Genomic DNA, 20,875 nt, shown 5'->3' with positions numbered 1-20,875 from the left:
TGTGAGTCTTTTTATAGAGAAGACCCCATAAAATCTCTCTCTCTCTCTCTCTCTCTCTCTCTCTCTCTCTCTCTCTCTCTCTGCCTGTATATAAATTTTTTTCATGGAACAGGAAAAGTTGACGTGATAAAACCCACAGATTTGTTTGCATTCTTGTTGTGATCTGATTTATGATTTTGTCACGAAGTCAAAGTGTTTACAAAGTAATAATAAAACTAAAATATTTGGAGATTAGTTGAGTCTGATGAATGTCGTTTTTTGGGCGGGTTTCAGAGCCAGTGTTTTGGGGTTTTTGCAATGTCAATTGTTTATTTTCGGTCGAGTGAGTGTACCTTGTTTCTTTTTGATTTTTGGAACATTGTTGTCCTTGTTGTATTGTATTGTATAAAACATGTTTGATTACATCTGCAGCAGAGCCCATAATTTAAATGTAAATATCGAGGATGCAACTGAATTAAATGTGCAGCCCTCGGTGAGTTGGATGCCAATTGCATATCATACAACATTTGTCCTTTTTTTCATACTGTTGGTCCTTAGTGTGTGTACACCCTGGACTGGTTGGTCACAAGTGAATCAAACACAAAGTAATAATTACATTGAACTTGGTTTTAAAGAGGTTTGGCTCATGTTACCATGTATATTTACGTATTGAAGAGGCCTTTACCACTCTATGGTGATGGCCTATGGAACAGTGAGTGTCCACCACACCCAGTTTGACTGTCAGGACAGACACGGACGTTCTAGACATCAAAATTTTCATTATTAGCATTCAAAATGTGCAGGAAAGTGTCTTTTGGTATATTTCAACTAACTACACTCAGAATGAGCGCCCGACAAACGTAATTGTGGAAACATAACGACTTAAAACAGCAACAGTTGTTTCTTCTGTTGCTGTCATGTTGCCAGCCAAGTTCTGCTGTGACCCTGCCTTTTTCTTTTTTTTCTAACTCTTTCACACACTTGGTTAACAAAATACACACATGAAAGCACCCGCATTCACGACTTACCTGAACTTTGAGATAAAGTTAGTGAACAAGAAGGTTTCGTTAGAAGCCGCTGTCCCAGCCCAGGAAAAGAGACGCGGAAGTCGCTCGCAAAAAGACCACCCTTCTCCCCGCCTGTGTTCGCGAGTCACTGCAGGCGCCATTATGGCTCTGCTGTCCGTAACGCAGCGTACAAATTTTGATCTAACATGGCGGCTGCGGTGTTACAGTTTCTTTGGCTGTCCTATACAAGCTTTTCGTGCTTATCCATTATTTCTTCGGACAGTTGGCGACGTACACTCAAAACACCAATGTTATGTATACATAGTAATACTTGGTTCAAAGTTGACGGTTTTGCTTCATATTTCAACTGTTTTGCGCGGAAATGTTTGTAGAGAGATCCTACCTCACTACTTTCAATTGTATTTTTCATTCCACAACTTTAGTTCACAATTTCATTGCTTTTGTGTATTTCATCACACGTTCTTAAGATAACATTGGAAAAAAAACCCGTTTGAGATAACTTTAAAATGCTACCAGTAACATAATTATTTAATTTAAAAAATAAATTTCTAATGAGAGCTAACAAAATAGTAGAAAAACTATGTAATTTTAAAACTGCATTATTAGAATTGTAGTTAGTTTGGAATAACTGTCAAGTAAAAACACGTTTTATGTTAAATCGGTAGGTATTTTCAATAGTTTGGGATTATTGAGTTATATTACATTTTTGAGTTGTAGTTAAGTATAAGTGACATTGTGTGTTAAAAATATGCATTCAAAATGTTCTTTGGTATATTTGGCTGTTTTTAATAATTGAGTGTCTGTGGAAAGCATTTAATGCCCTTGCATTTGGTTGTTTTCCATACACCCATACACTATAGAGGACGTGTTAACCAGTGAACCGCTGTGCCGCCCTTTGTTGTTTTTAAAAAGTAGATTCTGTAGAAATAATTTCATGCACTTGTATGCAAGGATGACACGGACGGTTGCTGATTCTCTTCATTCATTCATCTGAACTGTTTCTTTGCCGGGCATCACGGTGGTCAACTGGTGCAGAGGTCCGGGTTGTACCCCGCCTACTGCCCGAAGACAGCTGGGATAGGTTCCAGCACGCACACGACCCTTGCGACGATAAATAACTTAGCCTGTAGCAGATGTGTGCATATTTTCAGCATGACGTCTTTGATCCACTGGTGAAAGGACACGTTGATTCGCTCCCCTTTAATCTATAACTGTTTCAAACAACAAAGTGTATGCAGAAAAAGTGGTTAGATTAGACGACTGTCTGTGTCTTATGTGTTGTGCTGTATTATTTTGTCATTTTATGTTAAGTGTTCTTTTGATGGCGGCGCGGGCACCCACAGCTGCTCCTCTCTCTCCTGAGGAATGTAATTTCATCTGTGCTGTATGTTGCACCTGTAGCACATTTGACAATAAAGTTGACTTGACTTGATAAGGGGTTCAGATAATAGATGGATGAATTGATGTTACTTTGCTATTTCATCTGAAACGTTCCGTTGTGCTTTTCACGTTTTTCGATGTCACAACCACCAATCAGCAGACCCACCCTAAAAGATATTACCGTATGCTTCATACAGTCCTTGTTGCGCATAAAAAGCCTACATTATTATAGGTGAAAAAAATGTACAGTTATATAATATTACTGTGTATTCATCTTTTAAAAAAAACAAAATCGAAAACTCCTTGATAGTGCAAACCAGTGCATTTCGGCTGGAAGCGCTTCCATGTCCCCAACCCCACCCCCACCCCTTCTCTAATTGTAAATAAGTGTTCAAACGCACAAAGCGCGCTGGACCGCTTGATTCATCCGCACAACTTCCCTGCCTTCCCATTGGTCGTCCGGGATGCGGCTGCAGCTGATTGGAGGGAAGTTTCCACTCTCACACATCCCCGCCCCGCATTAAAAAAAAAAAAACAAAAAAAAACATCGATGGTCCGGTGTAGCTGCGAGTCCAGTTGTTTTCACACTCGCACAAAGGAACACAGCGCTGCCGCTGCAAAGAGATGCGCAAATAAGAAGCGACTATAGAGACACAAACGACTTCAAAGCGAAGAGAAAGCAAGAAGAGAGAGAGTTTGACAAGTGTTTTTGGACGCATACCTGATTGGGGGGAAAAAAAAAAGCGAACATGGTGTCTGCCGGGCTGGAGATTTTGGGACTGTCGCTGTGCGTGGTCGGCTCTCTTCTGGTGATGGTGGCGTGCGGGCTGCCCATGTGGAAGGTGACCGCGTTCATCGAGGCCAACATCGTGGTGGCGCAAACCATCTGGGACGGCCTGTGGATGTCGTGCGTGGTTCAGAGCACTGGCCAGATGCAGTGCAAGGTGCACGACTCGGTGCTCGCCCTCAGCCACGACCTGCAGGCTGCCCGGGCGCTCACCATCATCTCGTCGGTGATGGGCGTGTTGGGGCTCATGGTGGTGATCGCCGGAGCGCAGTGCACCAACTGTATCCGCAACGAATACGTCAAGGCGCGGGTGGTGAACGCCGGCGGAGTGATCTACATCATCAGCGGGTTCTTCGTGCTGGTGCCCCTGTGCTGGATGGCCAACAACATCATTTCGGATTTCTACAACCCGCAGGTGCCCGGCGCCAAGAAGCGGGAGATCGGCGCCGCGCTCTACATCGGCTGGGCGGCCACCGCGCTTCTGCTGATCGGGGGGTCCGTTCTGTGCTGCTCTTGCCCCTCCGGCGGGAACGCGGGATACTCGGTCAAATACGCGCCCACCAAGAGAGCCACGCCTAACGGGGACTATGACAAACGGAATTATGTGTAGCCCCACTCGGACTTTTTTTTTTTAACACCTGCCTTTATTTTCTCGACTCATTCAATTCGCTGGACCATGTTTTTCCTATCAGGACCCCACTCCCCCCCCCCCCACCCCCACCCTCTCTTCTTTTGGAACCCTCAAACTACAACCGACAAAAGGAGTACAGCATCTTTGTTCGGTACATGCTTTTGTAAGGTTTTTTTTTTTCATGATTGATTTTTTATTTTTTTTTTTGTAGACGAACTCATGCCATTGACTCCAACATATGCTTTGCCTGCCAATCTGTACAGTAATTGAGATAAATATTGCACTCCATAAATGATGACATTAAAACATGTATAAGAGATGAATCAGAAAAGTTCCAGGACTGAAAAAGATATATTTAAAACTCAAACTAGGATTTTTTTTTTCCCCTTGTGGTGTTTGTTTTATTCGGTGCATGAGAAGAGATAAATTCTCACGATACCCCGAGCTTTGGACAGGTCCTGGCCACGCTGGAGCAATCTCCCTACTCACTCCTCTTTTCTAAGATCAAAGAAACCTGCTTTGTAGATGTGAATGACATTAAAATGGTGGTGATGACGGAGGATCCTTGAAGAATCCTCCAACGAACGGATGAAGGTGTGGCAGAGAAGGCTGGTATCCAGAGGGATGACTTCCAAGAGGAAAACTTGTTGATTGGGTTTGAAATATATCTTTTCTGACGCCAGTCCTAGAACTTTTTCGACACACTCGTAATAAAAAAATAAAAAAAGTAACTTTGTATTGTTGATGTGCTGGGATTGATAACTGGGACGTTTTTGTCTGTTATTCCAAGCACCTGCTGGCATCGTGACCGCTGCAGGAACGCTCAATTCATTTCTCAAGTTCCTGGAATTGTTTGCTTTCTTTGTTTGATGTAGTGATTGATGTATAAGAAGATGCAATATTGTTTCCCTTTTTATGAAGATTAAACTTACTATATTTGTCTGGAATTTTCATCAAGAGTGTTCATGTAGCAAAAAACAAACCAAAAAAAATCCCCTTAACATGAAAAACTTCCCATATTCACTGTGCATGGATAAACCTCCCCCCTATGCACGGCGGGAGAAAGTATTTTAGTGATCCACAGAAATCCAGATGACAATGCCCATTCAGCTCAAGGAGGGCTCTGCTGTTCAGTTCAGCTCACAATGCTCCACAACCCCCACCATTCCCTTTTTAGAGTGCCCCCCCCCCGCCCACCCACCGCAGGACCCCTCCACGCTCACACTTCCAGTGAAAAGGCTTCAAATTAAGGCCGCAGAGAACTTGCTGGAAACGCTCTTCCCGTAAGTCACCACATTCATTAGACGACCAGCTTGACACAAAAGAATGCAGACGCAAACAAGTTCAAGACGCAAGAAAAGAGATAAGGAAACGGTTCCATCTTCGAAGTTTTCGGCACCGCCACCCCCCCACCCCACCCTGTGTTGAAAGTGTGATTGAATTCCAAAAGCTTATTCATACTTGTTGTGCTGCTCGCTTAAGAGTCTTAGCAGGTCATATGCTCTCCTCAAAGTTGAACATATGGCAATGCATACAGTCAGCCGAGTGGGAGGTGACTCAATAGCAGAGCTGGGCTTTTCACACAGGATGGGAGCTGGTTCTTAACAGGGCCTAAACAATTTTGAAAAATTATTTCATTCAGAATTTTTTTTACCCTCAATATCGTACTTGCAATTTTCCAAGGTCCTCTTCCCATGTATTAAAGAATAAGAAAACAAGCAATTAATCTCAGTTAAAATAAACAATTTTATATATATATATAACTTTGATCCTCTCTTCTTTCATCTATAACTGCTTCATACAACAAAGAGGATGCAGAAAAGTGGTTAAGATTGAATGACTGTGTCTTATGTGTTGTGTTGTAATATTTTGACTTCAAGATGGCGCCGCGAGAGTGGCTTTACAGCAGCTTATATTTTGTTCTTCTACTTCTTCCTTTCGTAACTTTGCTGCTGTGAATTTGGCAATTTCTCCATTGTGAGACTAATGAAGGTTTTCTTATCTTATATAAATATATAAATTCTTAACCGTGAGTTAATTTCATTTTAGGTTATTTTTTAAAACGTTCACATTTGGTCAATGAACGTAAATTAATAAACTTGTTTTTGAACCCCGTTCGGATAACGGATGCATGGATGGATTGATGGTAGTTCACACTTTGTCAAAGGGAGGTGGTGGGGGAGATTACAATGTTGTTCCAGTGATGGATCTTTTACATTTTTACAACTTCCTGTTGACACCGGTGCAAAACGTTTAGCACAAAAGTCAAATTCTGACCTCGGAAACGGCAGTTTCGCGAACAATAGCAACTCACTGCACACTTACGGCAAGTCTTTAAGTTTTATTGTGTTAATAGCGCGCTGACGAGAGCATGCAACCAACCAGATGTGGTGACTTTCATCTGAGTCAAAGTAGATACACACCCACCTCACTATGACATCAATCTACCAGCCAATCAGCAACAAAGAGAGATGGTTATTATTCATGAAAGAAAATCATATTATAGGAGTGTATCATTAACAAAGAATGGTTCCATGTGATGGAAAAACTTGAATTGAAATTTTCTACAATAATGCCATGAGTTAAATAAATAAGTTTAAGGTATTCCAATAAGTGCTCCACACATAAAACTTTAAACAAACATCCACCCATCCATCCTTTTTCTAATCCGGTTATCCTCATGACAGTCGCTGGTGTGCAGGAGCCTATCCCAGCTGTCTTGGGGCAGTAGGCGGGGTACACCCTGAACTGGTTGCTAGCCAATCGCAGGGCACACATACGGTAGATGAACAACCATTCGCACTCACAATCACACCTAGGGACAATTTGGAGTGTCCAATTATTTTGCCGTGCATGTTTTTGGAATGTGGGAGGAAACCGAAGTAGCCGAAGAAAACCTACACGGGAACGGGAGAACATGCAAACCCCACACAGGAAGGCCACAGCCGGAATCGAACCCTGTACCTCTGCTCTTTGAAGTGGACGTGCTGAAGTCGATCACTGTGTCACCCCAAAGATCCACCCATTCATCGCATTTGTCCTCATTAGGGGAGCCTATTCTAGCTGAATTTGGACGAGACTGGTCACTGGCCAATCACAGTGAAATTGGTATGCGTAAACCTTGATCACTTCCCGCAGCATTCGTGGAATTGCACGAGGACGTCAGTGTTTTCATTCGTGATGCTAGAAAGCAGGCCTTCCGATGGGCACTGCGCGCTGCAGCACCGCGAGAGCCGTAAAGATTCTCAAACTGACGCCGTACTGCAGTTGGGGCAGAAAAACCTCTTGCAGGGCAGCAATTTTGCAATTTGTGTACCAATGTCAATTAACAAGCCGTGGGCATATGTTCAAAAAAATTATGAGGCCTTAGTTGACAGTTGCTGATGGCCTCACGTTTGCCTGAAAGATACATGAAACAAAACAGAAAAATTCAGAGAAGAGCGACTTCTGGTCCACCACGTACACTAATTTGAATATATTAACTTGGGTTACAATAATTTTTTTGTTCTAAAAAGACAATCAAATAACAGAGGTGAAAATGGGTAAAATAACTGATGAGAAAACAAAACAAAAAAAGATTAGTGTTATTCAGGTATAAGTTATAAAACACACTCAGATACTACACAAAGACTTCCTCGGTTGGTCTGTTTATGTCGCATTGTTAGTTCCACAGCTTTGGTCACCGCAGAGAAGCTGATGAGGCGCAGGCAGTGAGTGTGTGTGTGTGTGTTGGGAGGGGGGGGGGGTGTACTTTAACACAACAACAAAAAAAAGGCCTCATTCCAATGAGGAGGCAAGGCAAATAGGGCCAAGTGACATCACTCAATGGACATTCTCCATGGTAACCAGACAGAACCTGCTGTTGCCAGGCTACCAGGGGCTATAATGTGGTCGTATGGATGGTCCAAATAAAAGGGCCGGCCAGAAGACATTCCTGCCACGAGTGGGCACGCACACATTGAGAACAATGGAGCAGAGATTAACTTTAAGCTCGTAACTAAAGTAGATGTTACATGTTGCCACCACTTCTCCAAAGGAATGACAACATGTCCCGATGCGCATGACATAGCATGCTTCATGTTTACCTCTGAACTTGAACTCACCTAGCCTGGTTGCCCACACGGTCCAATTTGTGAGACGGGAGCTGAGAGGTTTCACGACGTGACCTTTGCCTTCAGGTCAGGCGTGCTATGTCACTTCCCTCATGACAGCCAATGTTCCAATCAAACATGAAGAAATGGCCTTACAATTGACTGACGCTAGTGTTTATCTGAGCAGTCACAACATGAGGCACACCTGCGCCATCAAGGGAGCTGTGTCAAAACAATAAATACACGTCACTCTGGAGAGTCAAGGCTGGGCTGTTCACAAAAGTAAAAGAAATTCAGTGGACCCACAAATTTGTGTTTGTTTTTTTCCGTCCTTTGTTAACTAGAAGGCTAATTCCTGACTGGATTGTGCCATTGTTGATTCTGCAGCGGAGGGAGGGCGTTGTTGTGACTGAAAAAGGCTAGGAGAACATAAATTGTTCAAGCAACTCATAGAGCGCCATATTTGTGTTTGGTTGTCAGTTTACAAAGGGTCTCAAACAACGTCATTTAGTGGTTACGAATGACATGCAAGGAACTACTACGGTGTTGTTTTTTTTTGTTGCCATTTTTCATCTGATTGTTTTATTTATGGGCAAGAAAATTTTTTTCATACAAACTTTACTGTTAGTATGATTTCACTAATGCGCGAGTGATTAATGACAGATTCAGGTTTGTATCGTAGACGGAACTCAGTTGTAAACCAAGAACCCCAATTACTGGTTCATGGAGAAAGCTGCAAGACAATGGAAAGTGAATCACCGCGGCATCACTAGGCAAAGGAAATCTTTTCATTTTGACTCAAATGGCAAAAAGAGAAAATAAATCTATTGAGCAAAAAATGACATAATGAATTTGTGCTTGTTTGACAAATCGACAAGGAACAGAAAATTAAGACACAGCAATATAGGCACAAATCAAAACATATTTGAGAGCAGCACAACAAATATTTTAACTCAAACAAAAACAGCTTGCAGATTAAAAAGCATTTAGAGACTTAGGGAGAAAAGATGCCATGGGTTAAGACAATACGGAAAATACTCTGTGAAAACTGAGCATGACTATCTTTCTTAAAATGTCTGGTGACTATGGTGATTCATATACTTAATAAAGTCTTTGGTGAAGTTTTTACAGATTACCCCATAAGAGCCAGCAGGTGCACTTACGGCCGAAAGCTTACTCACAAATGGCAAAGCCAAGAGTCAGCAGGTGGTTCAACGTGGAGGACAAACGTAGCATTGTCTGACAAGTTAACCCCCCACCCCCCCATGAGGTGTTTGTCAGAGAAACAATGCTGAGGGTGGGGGTTGGGGGGGGCGGCGTGGGGGTCAAAATCCCCTCCACAACTTTGAAGCGATTTACTGCATGGTGACTCATGGCTTGTGTCACAGCCCACTAACACCAGCACTTCCTGAGCAGCGGACAGTGCAACAGGAAACAGGAAGGAACGTGGGCGAGGGAGTGGGAGAGGTGGAAGAGTGTATACATGGGTGTGTGTGTGTGTGTGTGTGAGAGAGAGAGAGGACACACTGTGGAACTTAATTAGTTTGATTTGACCACTCCTCTTGCTATTTACAAACACATTAGCACAGCACAACAACTGGAGTGAAACACAAACCGCTTCCCGTAGGAAGTATGGAAACGTTCAGGTCCAGGGTCAAACTGTCACCATCACATAAGGCGTTATTTACTGTATCAGCCATTTCAATCTAGGCCAGCAGCTATCGAATAATTTTACAACAGAACATTCTTATGATTTTCACAATGTGCATGTGAGGTGCAGGTATGATTATTGTCAAACTGAGGTAACCATCCTCACGTTCCACACGGTAGTCGCTGTGTCTTTGAATGTGCGCAGCTTAAAAAGCTAAGCGGCTGGCTCTTAACTTGCTAACCGTTAGCCCAGTCTGCAGTTATGGCCTTAGCAGCTCAATTAATGAATGTGTTTATTTATGTTACCATTTATTCCAAAAGGCGACCTACTTTTATTTTTACATTTATTCCAAAAAGCTTACAAATGCTTCCAACTAGCACTTTGCAAATGCTTCTAACTAGCGGTGGTAAGCTAAAATAAGTTCGCTAACATTGACTACCTTTCCCTGGCGAACTTACACGTGCTGTTGGGGTACACTAGCTCTGCTTTAGCGCAGTCGCATTACACTTAGTCTTTTTTTAAAGTAAGAAAGGATCACAAACTTTGGCTATTTTAATCTCTATTTTTTTAGTCATGTACTTTTATTTGTTTCTATCAATCGAAGTATGTCGAAGTGAAACTGGTCTGTGTCACAAAAAATACTTGCGCAACACTGTACTGAAAAAAAATATTTGACTCAACTTTCATCACGTTGTAGTCAACTGCAAAAAAAAATGTTCAACCACTGATGTCTGCTGATCATACTTTCACACATAATAAAAAGCAGAGAACGGAAACACGAGTAAGGTACATACTGTACCTGAAGCAAGTGCAGGCAGACATAAATTCAACCAGAATCTTAGTTTATCTCAATATTTATAAAGTGAATGTTAGGATATTTAGGGGCTTATTTAACAAGCAGGACACATCTACGCAAGTTTCCTTCAACAGGCTGATTTATAGACAGTTTCATCTCCAAAATATGAGAGTGGAGAGTTGAAATGTGTGGGGAGTGAACTCCTTTTCGTGCCTATAGCGGAGTCATCAGAAGCACAGGTGCAAACCCGCGCGCACATACGCACACGTTTGAATGGCAGCTGCCTGCTGAGAGGAAGAGGAGGCCTGTCTGAGATCTGCCTAGGATCACGCCGCATTGCCAATTTGGCACGCTCAGCACAAATTGTTTCGACATAAACTGCCGTGGCAGCTCGCCATGCCAACATCGCAGATGCTAATCAAGGATGTTCGCGCAAGCTGCGGCGCATTTTTGGATCAGTGTCAAAAAGCATACCAAAAAAAAAGAAAATCATAAGTTTGCCATTAACCAGGTGGTGGTGGGAGGACATTAGTGCATAAATTCTACTGACTAATCTGTTCTACAAATCATAATCTACATAATCATTGTGTCTCAGTATACATTCAGAATATTCCAGCCGGTCTTTGTATCCACCTGTACCAAATTTAAGACTTTTCTTCAAGCCAGCACTGATTTATTGCAACTCAAAGTAGACAATAGCTCATCTCTGGGAATGAAGAAGAGGAGAGGGCTCCAGGGGTTAAAGTTCACAAAAGGGCATCAGGGGGGCTGACAGGTTGACATGAAGCTGACAGCAGTTTTTATCAAATTAAGCTTTTTAATTACTTCGGGCTGTATTTGCAAGTCACCTCGAGATGTCTCCAAGAAGGCGTCTATCGAGGAATGCATTTGTTTATAGTTCAAATACTCGCGTAAGGCTGCCGCTAGACCATGGGTGTCAAACTCAAGGCCCAGGGGGCCAGATGTGGCCCACCACATCATTTTAGGTGGCCCTCAAAAGCAAATTATGTGCATCAACTTCATGTTACTTGCTGAAATACCACAATTTCAAACTTTCTTCACTTTTCAAAATGTTGAGGTATTGCCAGCATTTTTGTTACCAACTCCCCTTTTAAAATAAATGGAATAATATTTGGAAAAAACGTTTTTATTGGTTACTGACTTCAAAACTAGTTATTCATTAATTTATTGGTTAGCCTATACGTAATATGAGACAATTATATAATAATTTGGGGTCATAGTCATAGCCCTCCGAAGGAAACCAGAACTATGATGTGGCCCGTGACAAAAATGACTGACACATCTGTCCTAGACTGTCTTGTGTTATAAAGTTCGACACACTAAAACATGCTGGGGTGTTTTCGTAACTCACTCGCTGGTTATCTGTACTTTTTCAGCATGTTGGGTTACTTTTTACCCAAAGTTGGGTAAATAACTTTGAGCCACAAGACTGGATTTAGGCGGGCTGAAAAGTTGAAGCCATTTTTGACAGTTTTGTTGTGTACTGAAGATGAAATAAATTTAATGTCAAATATTGGTGGTATAACTAGATGGCTCTGTGCCTAACATCTGTGACTTGGACACAGGGGATTGGGGTTAAAATTGTGCCCACGGTGAATGGCCCACCCATGGAAAATGAGTTGGTTATGCCGGGGAGGGGGTGGGGGGCATCCGGTGTAAGAACTGTGCCAAACGTTTTATGTCAGCGATTCGCCGCGGTAGCCCCTAACAGGGAAAGGTTGCTCTTTCTTCTTCTAAGAAAAAGTTGTTCATAAAGTTGTATTATTTTTATCAACAGCTATACGAACAACCTGATAACCAGTTTCTTGGTAGTGTTAACTGATCAGTTTAGGAAGTTTTTACCCCTTCGCTATTTCACCAAATTTGGGTTACTTTTGACCCAGCGGGTTTATGAGTGTATTTGTGTGCCTTTTCATTCTTACATGCTATCAATAACGCACAGCTCAGTCAGTGTCACCATAAGGTGTCTTTGAGACTTCCTCATTTCACAAAATAAAAGTTGGGGATTTTCCCAGTGGACATAAACACCATCACGGTAAGCAAACTCCCCTCCCACTAAAAGCAACAGGACAGTCTGCGAGGCTTGCCCGATCACTACATGGCTGCATGATCATGCCTTGTGAGGGTCTATTTCCCCCAAGCGTGTGTGTGTGCGCGCGTGCGCTGCATGCCACATTCCTCACATGCAGAGTGGCGGAAAGGGCAGTGGCCCCTCATCGGCAGAGGTGTATGGAAAAGGGGAGCGTGAGGAGGGAGAGTGTGCAGACGCAACGCGATTGATGGAAGAGGCCAGACGGCCACATGACGAGGCAAACAGGTGGATGTTGAATTACTGTAACAATGTTGTCGATTGTTTCTCATTATTGATCAAATTATTCGCTTTCATTTTGTTGCTATTTTGGAAAATTACTCACTTCACATGGTTGTTTTTACTGGGACATAGTCTCCCAAGTATGATAGGATGTTCCTGATAAAACCTCATTTTAGGGCTGAACGGTGTACACTAAAATGTCCTGAATGGGAAGAACCAAAAATAGATACAAGCCATTAAGGGGGGGCACTAATGATCCATTCATGTGGAATTCTACATAATTATGTTGGTGGAGATAAACAGTCAAATGTTTTATACTGGATAACATCACTACAGGGAGCTTGTGTAAACAGAATCATTCCACATGTAAACGCTCGTGGAATAGCTGACCGGTGACTGAGATGCGAGACACACCTACACACACACACACTAAATGGCCATAAATGTAAGTACACTTGCATCATAAAACCTTAAAGTCTACAATTTGTGATTTACATTCACACAATTTTAATATTCCAAACATCTCATGAAAGAAGATGAGGTTAGGAATGTAAACCTCCCCCCAAAAAACCTACTTATCATTTGAAAATGTCTGACAAATCCTTCAGGGAGGCAACAGGAAGCAATTTGTTGCTAAGTTTGTCGAAACCTAAAAAGGATTTTCAATATTATTGTAAGCCAAACATGTTGCAGTTTGAACATCAACACTGCGCTTAAATTTAAAAAAAAAAAAAGAAAGAAAAAGTGCACCGCAATGGGTCAATTACAAAGTACCGGATTATTGTATTTAAAAGTTAAATACAACTAAATGGTAGATGTATTTTAATCAATACTTTCCTTACTTTTATTCGCATGGCTTAATAAGGTGTTTTCATTCATTGTAATATTTTGGATTGTACTTCATGTTTTAAATGAAATTCAATTCAGCGATTCATTTGTGTACCACTCAAGTAAGCTTGCGCAGGTTAGCCTGTCAGTACATGTGCCACACTAAAAGAATCACCGCTTTCGCAACTCACTGAACTAAAGTTTCATGAAATTGTAATCCTTGAAATCTTCTTTGACTTATGAGACGTATTTTACCCCAAAATCTTCTTGGAACCCCATACATTTATATTCACAAAAACTTGCAGTTGTGGTAAACTATACAGCATTCTTGTGTTATTTTATTTAGCTACATGGGGTAAAATGTTTTAGTTTTTTTTTTAAAGCGTGATGTCTCGATTTCCAAACTACAACGACAAAAATGAAAAAAAAAAAATGTTCGGTAATATATTTCAGACAGTGTCAAACCATCCAATGGGAACATTCTGATTTTTATAAATGCAGGATCGAGTGTCTACTTGTGTCCAGTGATCGGTGATCAGCACCATACAGATCTTTCTCCGTCTCAACCACATGGATGGGCATGATACCAGTCTTGCAGCTGGAGCACCCACCCCTCCCCGCCCGCGCATCTTTCAAGTGGTGCCGTGGGCCGACAGCAAATCACCACCAGGACACCTGACCTGCATTTGCGCTCGAGTGTACACCAAAGATGCATGCTCACCTTCGACTGCGCTTAGACGATGTTCATTCCATTTCACTAGCTTATTCTTTGAGATCAAGGAAAAAGATGAAGATGCATTAAAGCATTTAACTGTTAATGATTTTTTTTTTTAAAACATCGATTCGGTACACTTGTCAAGACGGATGATCACGGGATTGTGTTTGAAAGGAATGCACATAGCCGAAACAACCTAACTGAAAAATTTAAATGTAACTTCATTACTTACGACCTTGTGGTTTATTAATATGCGCAAATTATTACACATCATAAAAGTCTGAGACACAGACATGAATAAAACAACAGAATTTTAAAACACGAACACATTTACAACCCACTGTACAATATACACTGAAATTGATTAAAAACAAGAACTAAAACAAAACATGGATATCATACTCACACGAGTGATGCTCTCAGAAGGGAACATCATTCATGTACTGTAACTCAGTCACATTCGCATTCATTTCGATTAGACGTGCCTCACTCAGGACAGAAGGGTTATGAGCGCGTCCAGGAACTTGCTGCGGTCTTCTGTCTTCAGTTCTATAACTTCACAAGAACAAAATTGAGAAAAGATCATCTTATTTTGTACATTTCTAGAAGGTACTCGGTAATCCGCACGTTTACGTGGCAAAAATTTGCCCTAAAATTAGAACACGTTTGTAAAAATACAGAAACATTACAGTTATGTTTATATTAAGATTTGAAGTTAAAAAAAAAAAAAAAAAAAAAAAAAACGGTTGAAATACTTCACACCTGTTTGCTGCTATTTACTGAGCTGGGTTTTCGACTTGAAATGAAAGCAATGCTGCCCCCATGTGGTCACACAGAGTAGAAGAACTTTGCCCCGTCTTTTCAACCAAACCACAATCCCTTTGAGACGCTGCAGGAAATGATTATTTCACTTACTGGATGTGTCAAAGTGGTCATGTAGAGTTCTGGAGCTGGTGCTCTCTGCAGCTTTCTCAAACGCTCTGCCGAAGAAACTAAGAACAGAGCGAGTGACATTTGTAATTGAAGTCAAGCCCCAACTGGTAATTGTGAATTGCACTTAAGAGTCTTGCTATTTTGGAACTCAACTAAAAAGTTTAAATTGCCCGACTACAGCACTTTAATTACAACAATGAAGTAATCTTTATAAAATAACAAATTAAGGCAAATTCAGGCAAAAGACAATATTTTAAATTTAAAGTAACTTCCTTTCTTTCCACAAGTAGTGTTTCTTCCCAACAAAAATAGCCAAAAGTAAAAAGTATCTTGTAATAAAACTACTGGTAAAATTTATCCAAAAAGTTGCTTCCTTGCTTGTAACCGGGTAAATGTGGCCCATTACTAGCCACCTCTGGTCACTATGATGCAGTTGTATTCTACGCCGCAGCAAACAACAACAACTACAATGACTATAAATAAAACAGACAAAAAGCTCCCACTACTCAAGCTGAACGTACTTCTTTTTGTCAGAGGTTTCAGACTCGGGTGGGATTCCCACGACAAGGACGGTCCCTTTCTCGACATCTTTGGGAGCAGCCATGATGAGAGGAAGCAGCCTGCACCGCTTATTCCTTGTCTGGCAAACAAATACACCATGAGGAAGTTGTTGAGTTGTCTTTGATAACAAAGAGCTACTCACTGATTGGATGAAGGCTCTTAGAAGGTACTTAGAGAGCAGAGTCAAGGCCATGGGCTTTGAAAAGAGCTTGACATCGGGGGTCCCCTGTGCGAGAAGCACGATTATTCAACTGAGCAACATGTGCGGCCAGCAAACAATCACACGGATGATGGTGGGGCATGTGCACCTCCATGAGGTAGCAGTAAAGGAACGGCCCCTGGGACAAGATGAGGTTGGTGCAGATGCAGCTGGCAACGGTCTGCTGGATTGCAATCAGCTTCTTTTTAGCCAGGTCCATGCCTGAGTGGAGACGTTCCAGGTTGCTCCTGAAAAAGAGAGCAAAGTGTCAGGGGTTGGACAATCAACTTTAACGTCGAGTTTGCCGTGGTTAAAAATAATTACATATATTGTCATACAACTGTGTTAAAACTGTCTGTATGACCTGACAGTATATTATTTAAATGTTTTTTTGGAAAAGAATCATTCTTCGGCCCATTGAATGTCTCTGATATACCTTAATTATTTTTTAACCTAAAACGTGACTTGACTACGGTGTTAGTGATAGACGACAGTGCGTTACGACGACGAACACATTTGGGTTATGTCGCCACCATTGGCATGGGAGCTCCTTTGAAAACGGAGGACCCGCTATAAACACATTCCAGGGTCACACCTTGAAAGAGAGTCCAGAGCCTTGATGAAGTTGTCAGTCTCGTTCTCGTCTTTCTCTGTGCTCTCAAGTAGAGCTGTGGTAGCGTGCACCATGTCGCTAGCCAGGAAACGGTTCTTGAAGCCAAAGTGGACACCGAATGTCTGTATGCGGATGTCTTTCATTCTGTCAAAGCGTAAACTTGTTAGTGAATCCCTCAATGAGTCAGTGACAACAACAAAAAAAAAGGGTTTAATCTTCACCACATCCACACCCGTATTTATTGGAAGACTCCTCAATGACTTCCCGCAGGTTCTCTTTGATGGACATGTCCATGGAGGTGAACTTTTGCCGCACTTGCTTCAGAGGCAGCCTGATACAAAAGACCAACCTCAAGACACCAATATTCACTTTGCAAGCTTATCTGCATTCCCTGGTGTACTCTTACCCCATGTCAGCCAGGAACTCCTGTAGTTTCTTCTGGCCGTTTAATGTCCATAGCTTGAAGTGGCAACAGGTGTAACATGAGTTACTGATGCTCTCGTACAGAGACCAGTGCTGGTAAAGGGTCAGACGAAGGCTGAAGCAGAAGGTTAAGGGAGGAAATGACTTGGATACGACTGATCAAGCCTCTTTCTCTGCACGGCCGTACAACACCACCAAAACGAATACAAAAAAGCTGACAGATCTTTTGGGATAATGTGGAGTGAAATATAAAACTTGTCAGATGCCCTCAGATGACAGGATACTCATACTCAAAGGAGATCCTCATGCAGTCAATGGAAAGCGAGTTTTCCTCATCCTCGTTTCGATGGTTATGTCGGGAGACGTGCCGCTGCATGGTGGCGATGTCGGTGACATACTTCATACTAATGGACGGAACACAATATGTTAAAGCACAGCCCTGATAAACCAGCGTCGAGTATCATATATGAACAAATTGAGCTGCTCAAATAAGTTTTCCACCATACTAAGATTCACTGAAACACACCCGTATTTTTTATGTTTCTGCCACCATCTAATCAATTCGTTTACCTCTAAATAAAAATAATATGAATTAAATAAAAATAACTCTGACGCTACAGCAGCTGTTTATTGATTGAAAGGAGATCATTTCTCACTGTGTGACTTTATCGTGAACCCACTGATCAGTCAGCCCGATGATAGCCCACCTGTAAAAAATAAAACAAAAAAAAAAAAAAACCGAAAGAAAGAAAAAACATTAAATGTCCATACAGTATTGTTTATTAGTAAAAGAAAATCAATTGACAACTTACCAGAGCATGTCTTTAGTGTCTTTAGTCAACACCCAGGCAAGCTCGAAAAACATCATGGCTGCCTAAAACAGAAAAGATTATTCTCTGTATTTTCTCAAAAAAGTGTCCTTTGCTCTAATAGGTGCTGCGTCCAATTCGGTTCACTCACAGATGTTCCATGATATTCATACTGCTCGTAATCAAACAGGATTTCCCTCCTATGATTAAAGCAAAGCATGAATGCTAATATCCTGCTTTGAGCAGCAAACACAGTCCAAATGTGACTTAATATCGATGGTTTACCTTCGTGCTTCCCACTCCCTCTTCTCACGTTGTCTCTCGATTCTCCTCTCGACTGACCCCTGCATTAAAAAAAAAAAAAAAAAAAAACACACACACACACACACATTGAACAATTAGTTTGACTATGTATACTTTTTTTTTTTTTAAATATGCCATACTTCATCAAATCTCCTTCGCTTGCCAGATGGCTCTGTGCCTTCGTCGCTTTCATTTCCAGAGTCTCCTCCCTCTTCATCCTCATCATCATCTCGAAATATTTCATCATAGGATGGCACGCCCAAGTCATCGTCTTGTTTTATCAGCAATTTTATCTTCGGAGAAAGAACAAACAAATGTTAAGAATCGATAATTCCATTCTTCTATTTTCTATCATGCTTTTTCACATTAGTTGAGGTGGGGCCTATTCCAGGTGACTGGGCTAAAAGGGCGGACAATCCGTACGAGTCATCATTCATCAAGCAATCGCAGGGCATATGCAAGGTGTGTCAGAAGATTTCCAGGACTAGTGTCACAGGATATATTTGAAACTATGAGTTTTCCCTTGCCAGACGATCAACCAGCACATCCACACAGAGCTCCTGAGACGTTCACTTCCTTCAATGCGCGAGAAGAGGCAAAAGTTGTGACAATTCATGGCTGCTTCATCGTGACAACGTTCCTGCTCATAATACCCTGAACATTGGACACTTCCTAGCCGAGAAGAACATCACTGAACTGGTGCAACCTTCCTATTCACACAACCTGGCTCCATGTGACTTGTTCCTCTTTCCCAAACTCAAGGGATTCATCAAAAGGACAACACTATGAAGCCATTATACATCACCTGAGTGTCATTGTAGACATTAACCACATCTACAGGCCGGTGAGTGTCACAAATGAAGAAGATGGAGTCATCGTCCGGCTGCAGCAACTCAAGAAGGTCAACGTTGGCGCCGCAGTTGATGAGGACAAAGTATTTAAACTGCAATAAAAATAGACAATTATTGTATACAAGACTATCTTAAGTCATTGACTCCTTTATTGTCTGAGGAGCTTCATACTTGGTCTTTGTGTTCGAGGAAGGCAGTGCCAAGGTCCTGCCACCCCGCCACTGGTATAAGGGTATACTGAACCTGGTCGCACTGGAACAAGGCCTGATGAAGAAAAAATATATACACACAATAGATACAAATATTGGTATATATGTATACCAATATTTAACATGATAATTCTCCACTGGTCGGTCAAGACCCAAAAGTAGGCTGCGGAAAGCTGGGATGTAAACCACCTTTCCTGACCTTGTATGAGATGAAGCTAAAACATGAAATGCCAATATTAGTGTTTTTATATCATAATTTACATCGTGTACATTTATTTCCTAAAAAGGAGAGAAAATTATTCCGGTTGCACTTTCCCAAAACGAAAACTGCAATGTGTTTTCATAGCTGGCAATATTGTAGATGTGGTTGCCCACAAGCTGTTTATAATAGCGAAACCACAAATTTAAAATTGGTGGTGGTGTACTGCACACAGAACAAAAATCACAGTTTGCTACGTTTCGCTAGGTTCCAAGTTGCGGATCTCATTTTAGAATTACTGTAGGCTTGACACTGCTTTGTTCAATCTTACTCGTTCCACTGTCTCATTTTATCAGTTTTAGAACCACTGCCACAGAACAATTGAGCGCGCGTCTGTATGTAAGTTTAAGTGTAACCATTCGTAAAAATGTCTTAAGAGACATTAAATGGCCGGTTGTTGCTCTGCCGCTGGATTAAACCAAAACTTTTGACATAGGTGAACGTGATCGTCATTAAATTTCTGCCAAAGTGGAACCAAACTCGCCATAACAAAGAACTGTAGTATGCTTGCTAACAGGACCGCTAACTTACCTGAAGGATCCTACAGGCGCAAAGAGCATCGATATCTGACGCCACCAGGAGCGCAACTCTCTGAAGGAGAGTTCGACAATGTTACCAATGTGCAGTGGATGGTTAGCTAAGCAGGGAGCTAATGTTATGGTTCGCTCAACCTACCTGGTCGGCAACAGCTTCATAAAATTCTTTCCGAATGTCCGTGACAAACATCCTGGAGGGCGATATACGACGCTGACGTAAAGTCCTCGACACGAAAACGACGGGGCAAAGTGGATCATATGTCACGAAAACGACAGGAAGGGAGAATTTTTAGATTTTGTGTCAAGAGACAGACTACAGGCAGCCGCGACACTGTTTGGAAATATGGCGCCAAAATTCTGCGTCACGCGTAACCAATCAGGAAAGGGGAAGGAGTCGTACGTCAGCATGACGCGTCCCTCACCAAAGCCGAAAGATGAGAGGACTGCGCAAAACGAGGAAACGGAGAAAAGTACACCGTTTACCGACAGGAACAACCAATCAGGAAAGGGGAAGGAGTCGTACGTCAGGAGCATGACGCGTCCCTCACTAAAGCCGAAAGATGAGAGGACTGCGCAAAACGTAAACAGATAAAAGTACACCGTTTACCAACAGGAACGTTTTGAGGCTACGACGCAGCCCAATGAACGATAGTGGTGCCTTGATTTATGAGTTCAATTCCTTGCGTGACCATGCTCGTAACTCGAATTACTCCTTTCTCAAGTCAACTTCCCAGGGGTGTGAAAATGGATGAAATGAACATAGGCTAATGTACAGTAGCAGTAAATAGTACAGTACTGTATATACAGTACAATGTCACCCAAAGGTTGAATAACTACAATTTCTTCCTTCAAACTTGGTTTTGCCAGTATCATTAACTACACAGCTATTCATCACACAAGCAATCTGACAAAAGAGAATGCACAGTTTCTGTAGAAATATTTAATTTGACCAAATGAAATC

General features: G+C 41.8%; 3 protein-coding genes and 1 long non-coding RNA gene across 5 annotated transcripts in view; 2 read left to right on the top strand and 2 right to left on the bottom strand.

Moving 5' to 3' along the window:
• Positions 1–1,162, bottom strand: part of zgc:63587 (septin-2) — a 21,322-nt gene extending 20,160 nt beyond the window's left edge. The window contains exon 1 of one of the 2 annotated variants that reach the window (XM_019887222.1): positions 1,008–1,162. In XM_019887222.1, coding sequence (XP_019742781.1) covers positions 1,008–1,147 — 140 coding nt within the window. In that variant the 5' untranslated portion in view covers positions 1,148–1,162. The remainder of the gene's footprint in view (positions 1–1,007) is intronic. The other variant, XM_019887233.1, reaches the window with a different exon arrangement.
• A 1,567-nt stretch (positions 1,163–2,729) lies between these two features.
• On the top strand, positions 2,730–4,758 carry cldn5a (claudin 5a). The gene has a single exon (XM_019888878.1). The coding sequence runs from the start codon at positions 3,137–3,139 to the stop codon at positions 3,782–3,784; it is 648 nt and encodes a 215-aa protein (XP_019744437.1). The 5' UTR covers positions 2,730–3,136; the 3' UTR covers positions 3,785–4,758.
• Positions 4,759–11,727: 6,969 nt separating this feature from the next.
• LOC109525663 (uncharacterized) lies at positions 11,728–14,331 on the top strand. Its single transcript, XR_002170190.1, has 2 exons — positions 11,728–12,681; positions 14,005–14,331. It is a non-coding gene; the product is annotated as an uncharacterized LOC109525663 (long non-coding RNA).
• A 105-nt stretch (positions 14,332–14,436) lies between these two features.
• cdc45 (CDC45 cell division cycle 45 homolog (S. cerevisiae)) lies at positions 14,437–20,307 on the bottom strand. The gene is made up of 18 exons (XM_019886372.1): positions 20,054–20,307; positions 19,910–19,969; positions 19,082–19,174; positions 18,865–19,002; positions 18,200–18,352; positions 18,042–18,100; positions 17,908–17,956; positions 17,760–17,821; positions 17,604–17,654; positions 17,232–17,351; positions 16,931–17,062; positions 16,757–16,855; positions 16,507–16,668; positions 16,021–16,159; positions 15,855–15,938; positions 15,673–15,791; positions 15,134–15,210; positions 14,437–14,773 (listed from the first exon to the last, which is right to left on the bottom strand). The coding sequence occupies exons 1-18, from the start codon at positions 20,102–20,104 to the stop codon at positions 14,709–14,711; spliced, it is 1,713 nt and encodes a 570-aa protein (XP_019741931.1). The 5' UTR covers positions 20,105–20,307; the 3' UTR covers positions 14,437–14,708.
• Positions 20,308–20,875: the final 568 nt, after the last annotated feature.

This window comes from Hippocampus comes, unplaced genomic scaffold (genome assembly GCF_001891065.2).
Source record: "Hippocampus comes isolate QL1 unplaced genomic scaffold, H_comes_QL1_v1.1 scaffold155, whole genome shotgun sequence".
Classification (NCBI taxonomy): Eukaryota; Metazoa; Chordata; class Actinopteri; order Syngnathiformes; family Syngnathidae; genus Hippocampus; species Hippocampus comes.
This window is presented reverse-complemented; position numbering and strand designations above follow the sequence as displayed.

Coding starts and splice junctions, on each gene's coding strand:
- cldn5a (XM_019888878.1), top strand. CDS start 3,137: ATGGTGTCTGCCGGGCTGGAGATTTTGGGACTGTCGCTGTGCGTGGTC.
- cdc45 (XM_019886372.1), bottom strand. CDS start 20,104: ATGTTTGTCACGGACATTCGGAAAGAATTTTATGAAGCTGTTGCCGAC. Junction 17,957..18,041: donor AGGGAGTGGGAAGCACGAAG/GTAAACCATCGA, acceptor CTTTAATCATAG/GAGGGAAATCCTGTTTGATT. Junction 15,792..15,854: donor TAAGAGCCTTCATCCAATCA/GTGAGTAGCTCT, acceptor TTTGTTTGCCAG/ACAAGGAATAAGCGGTGCAG.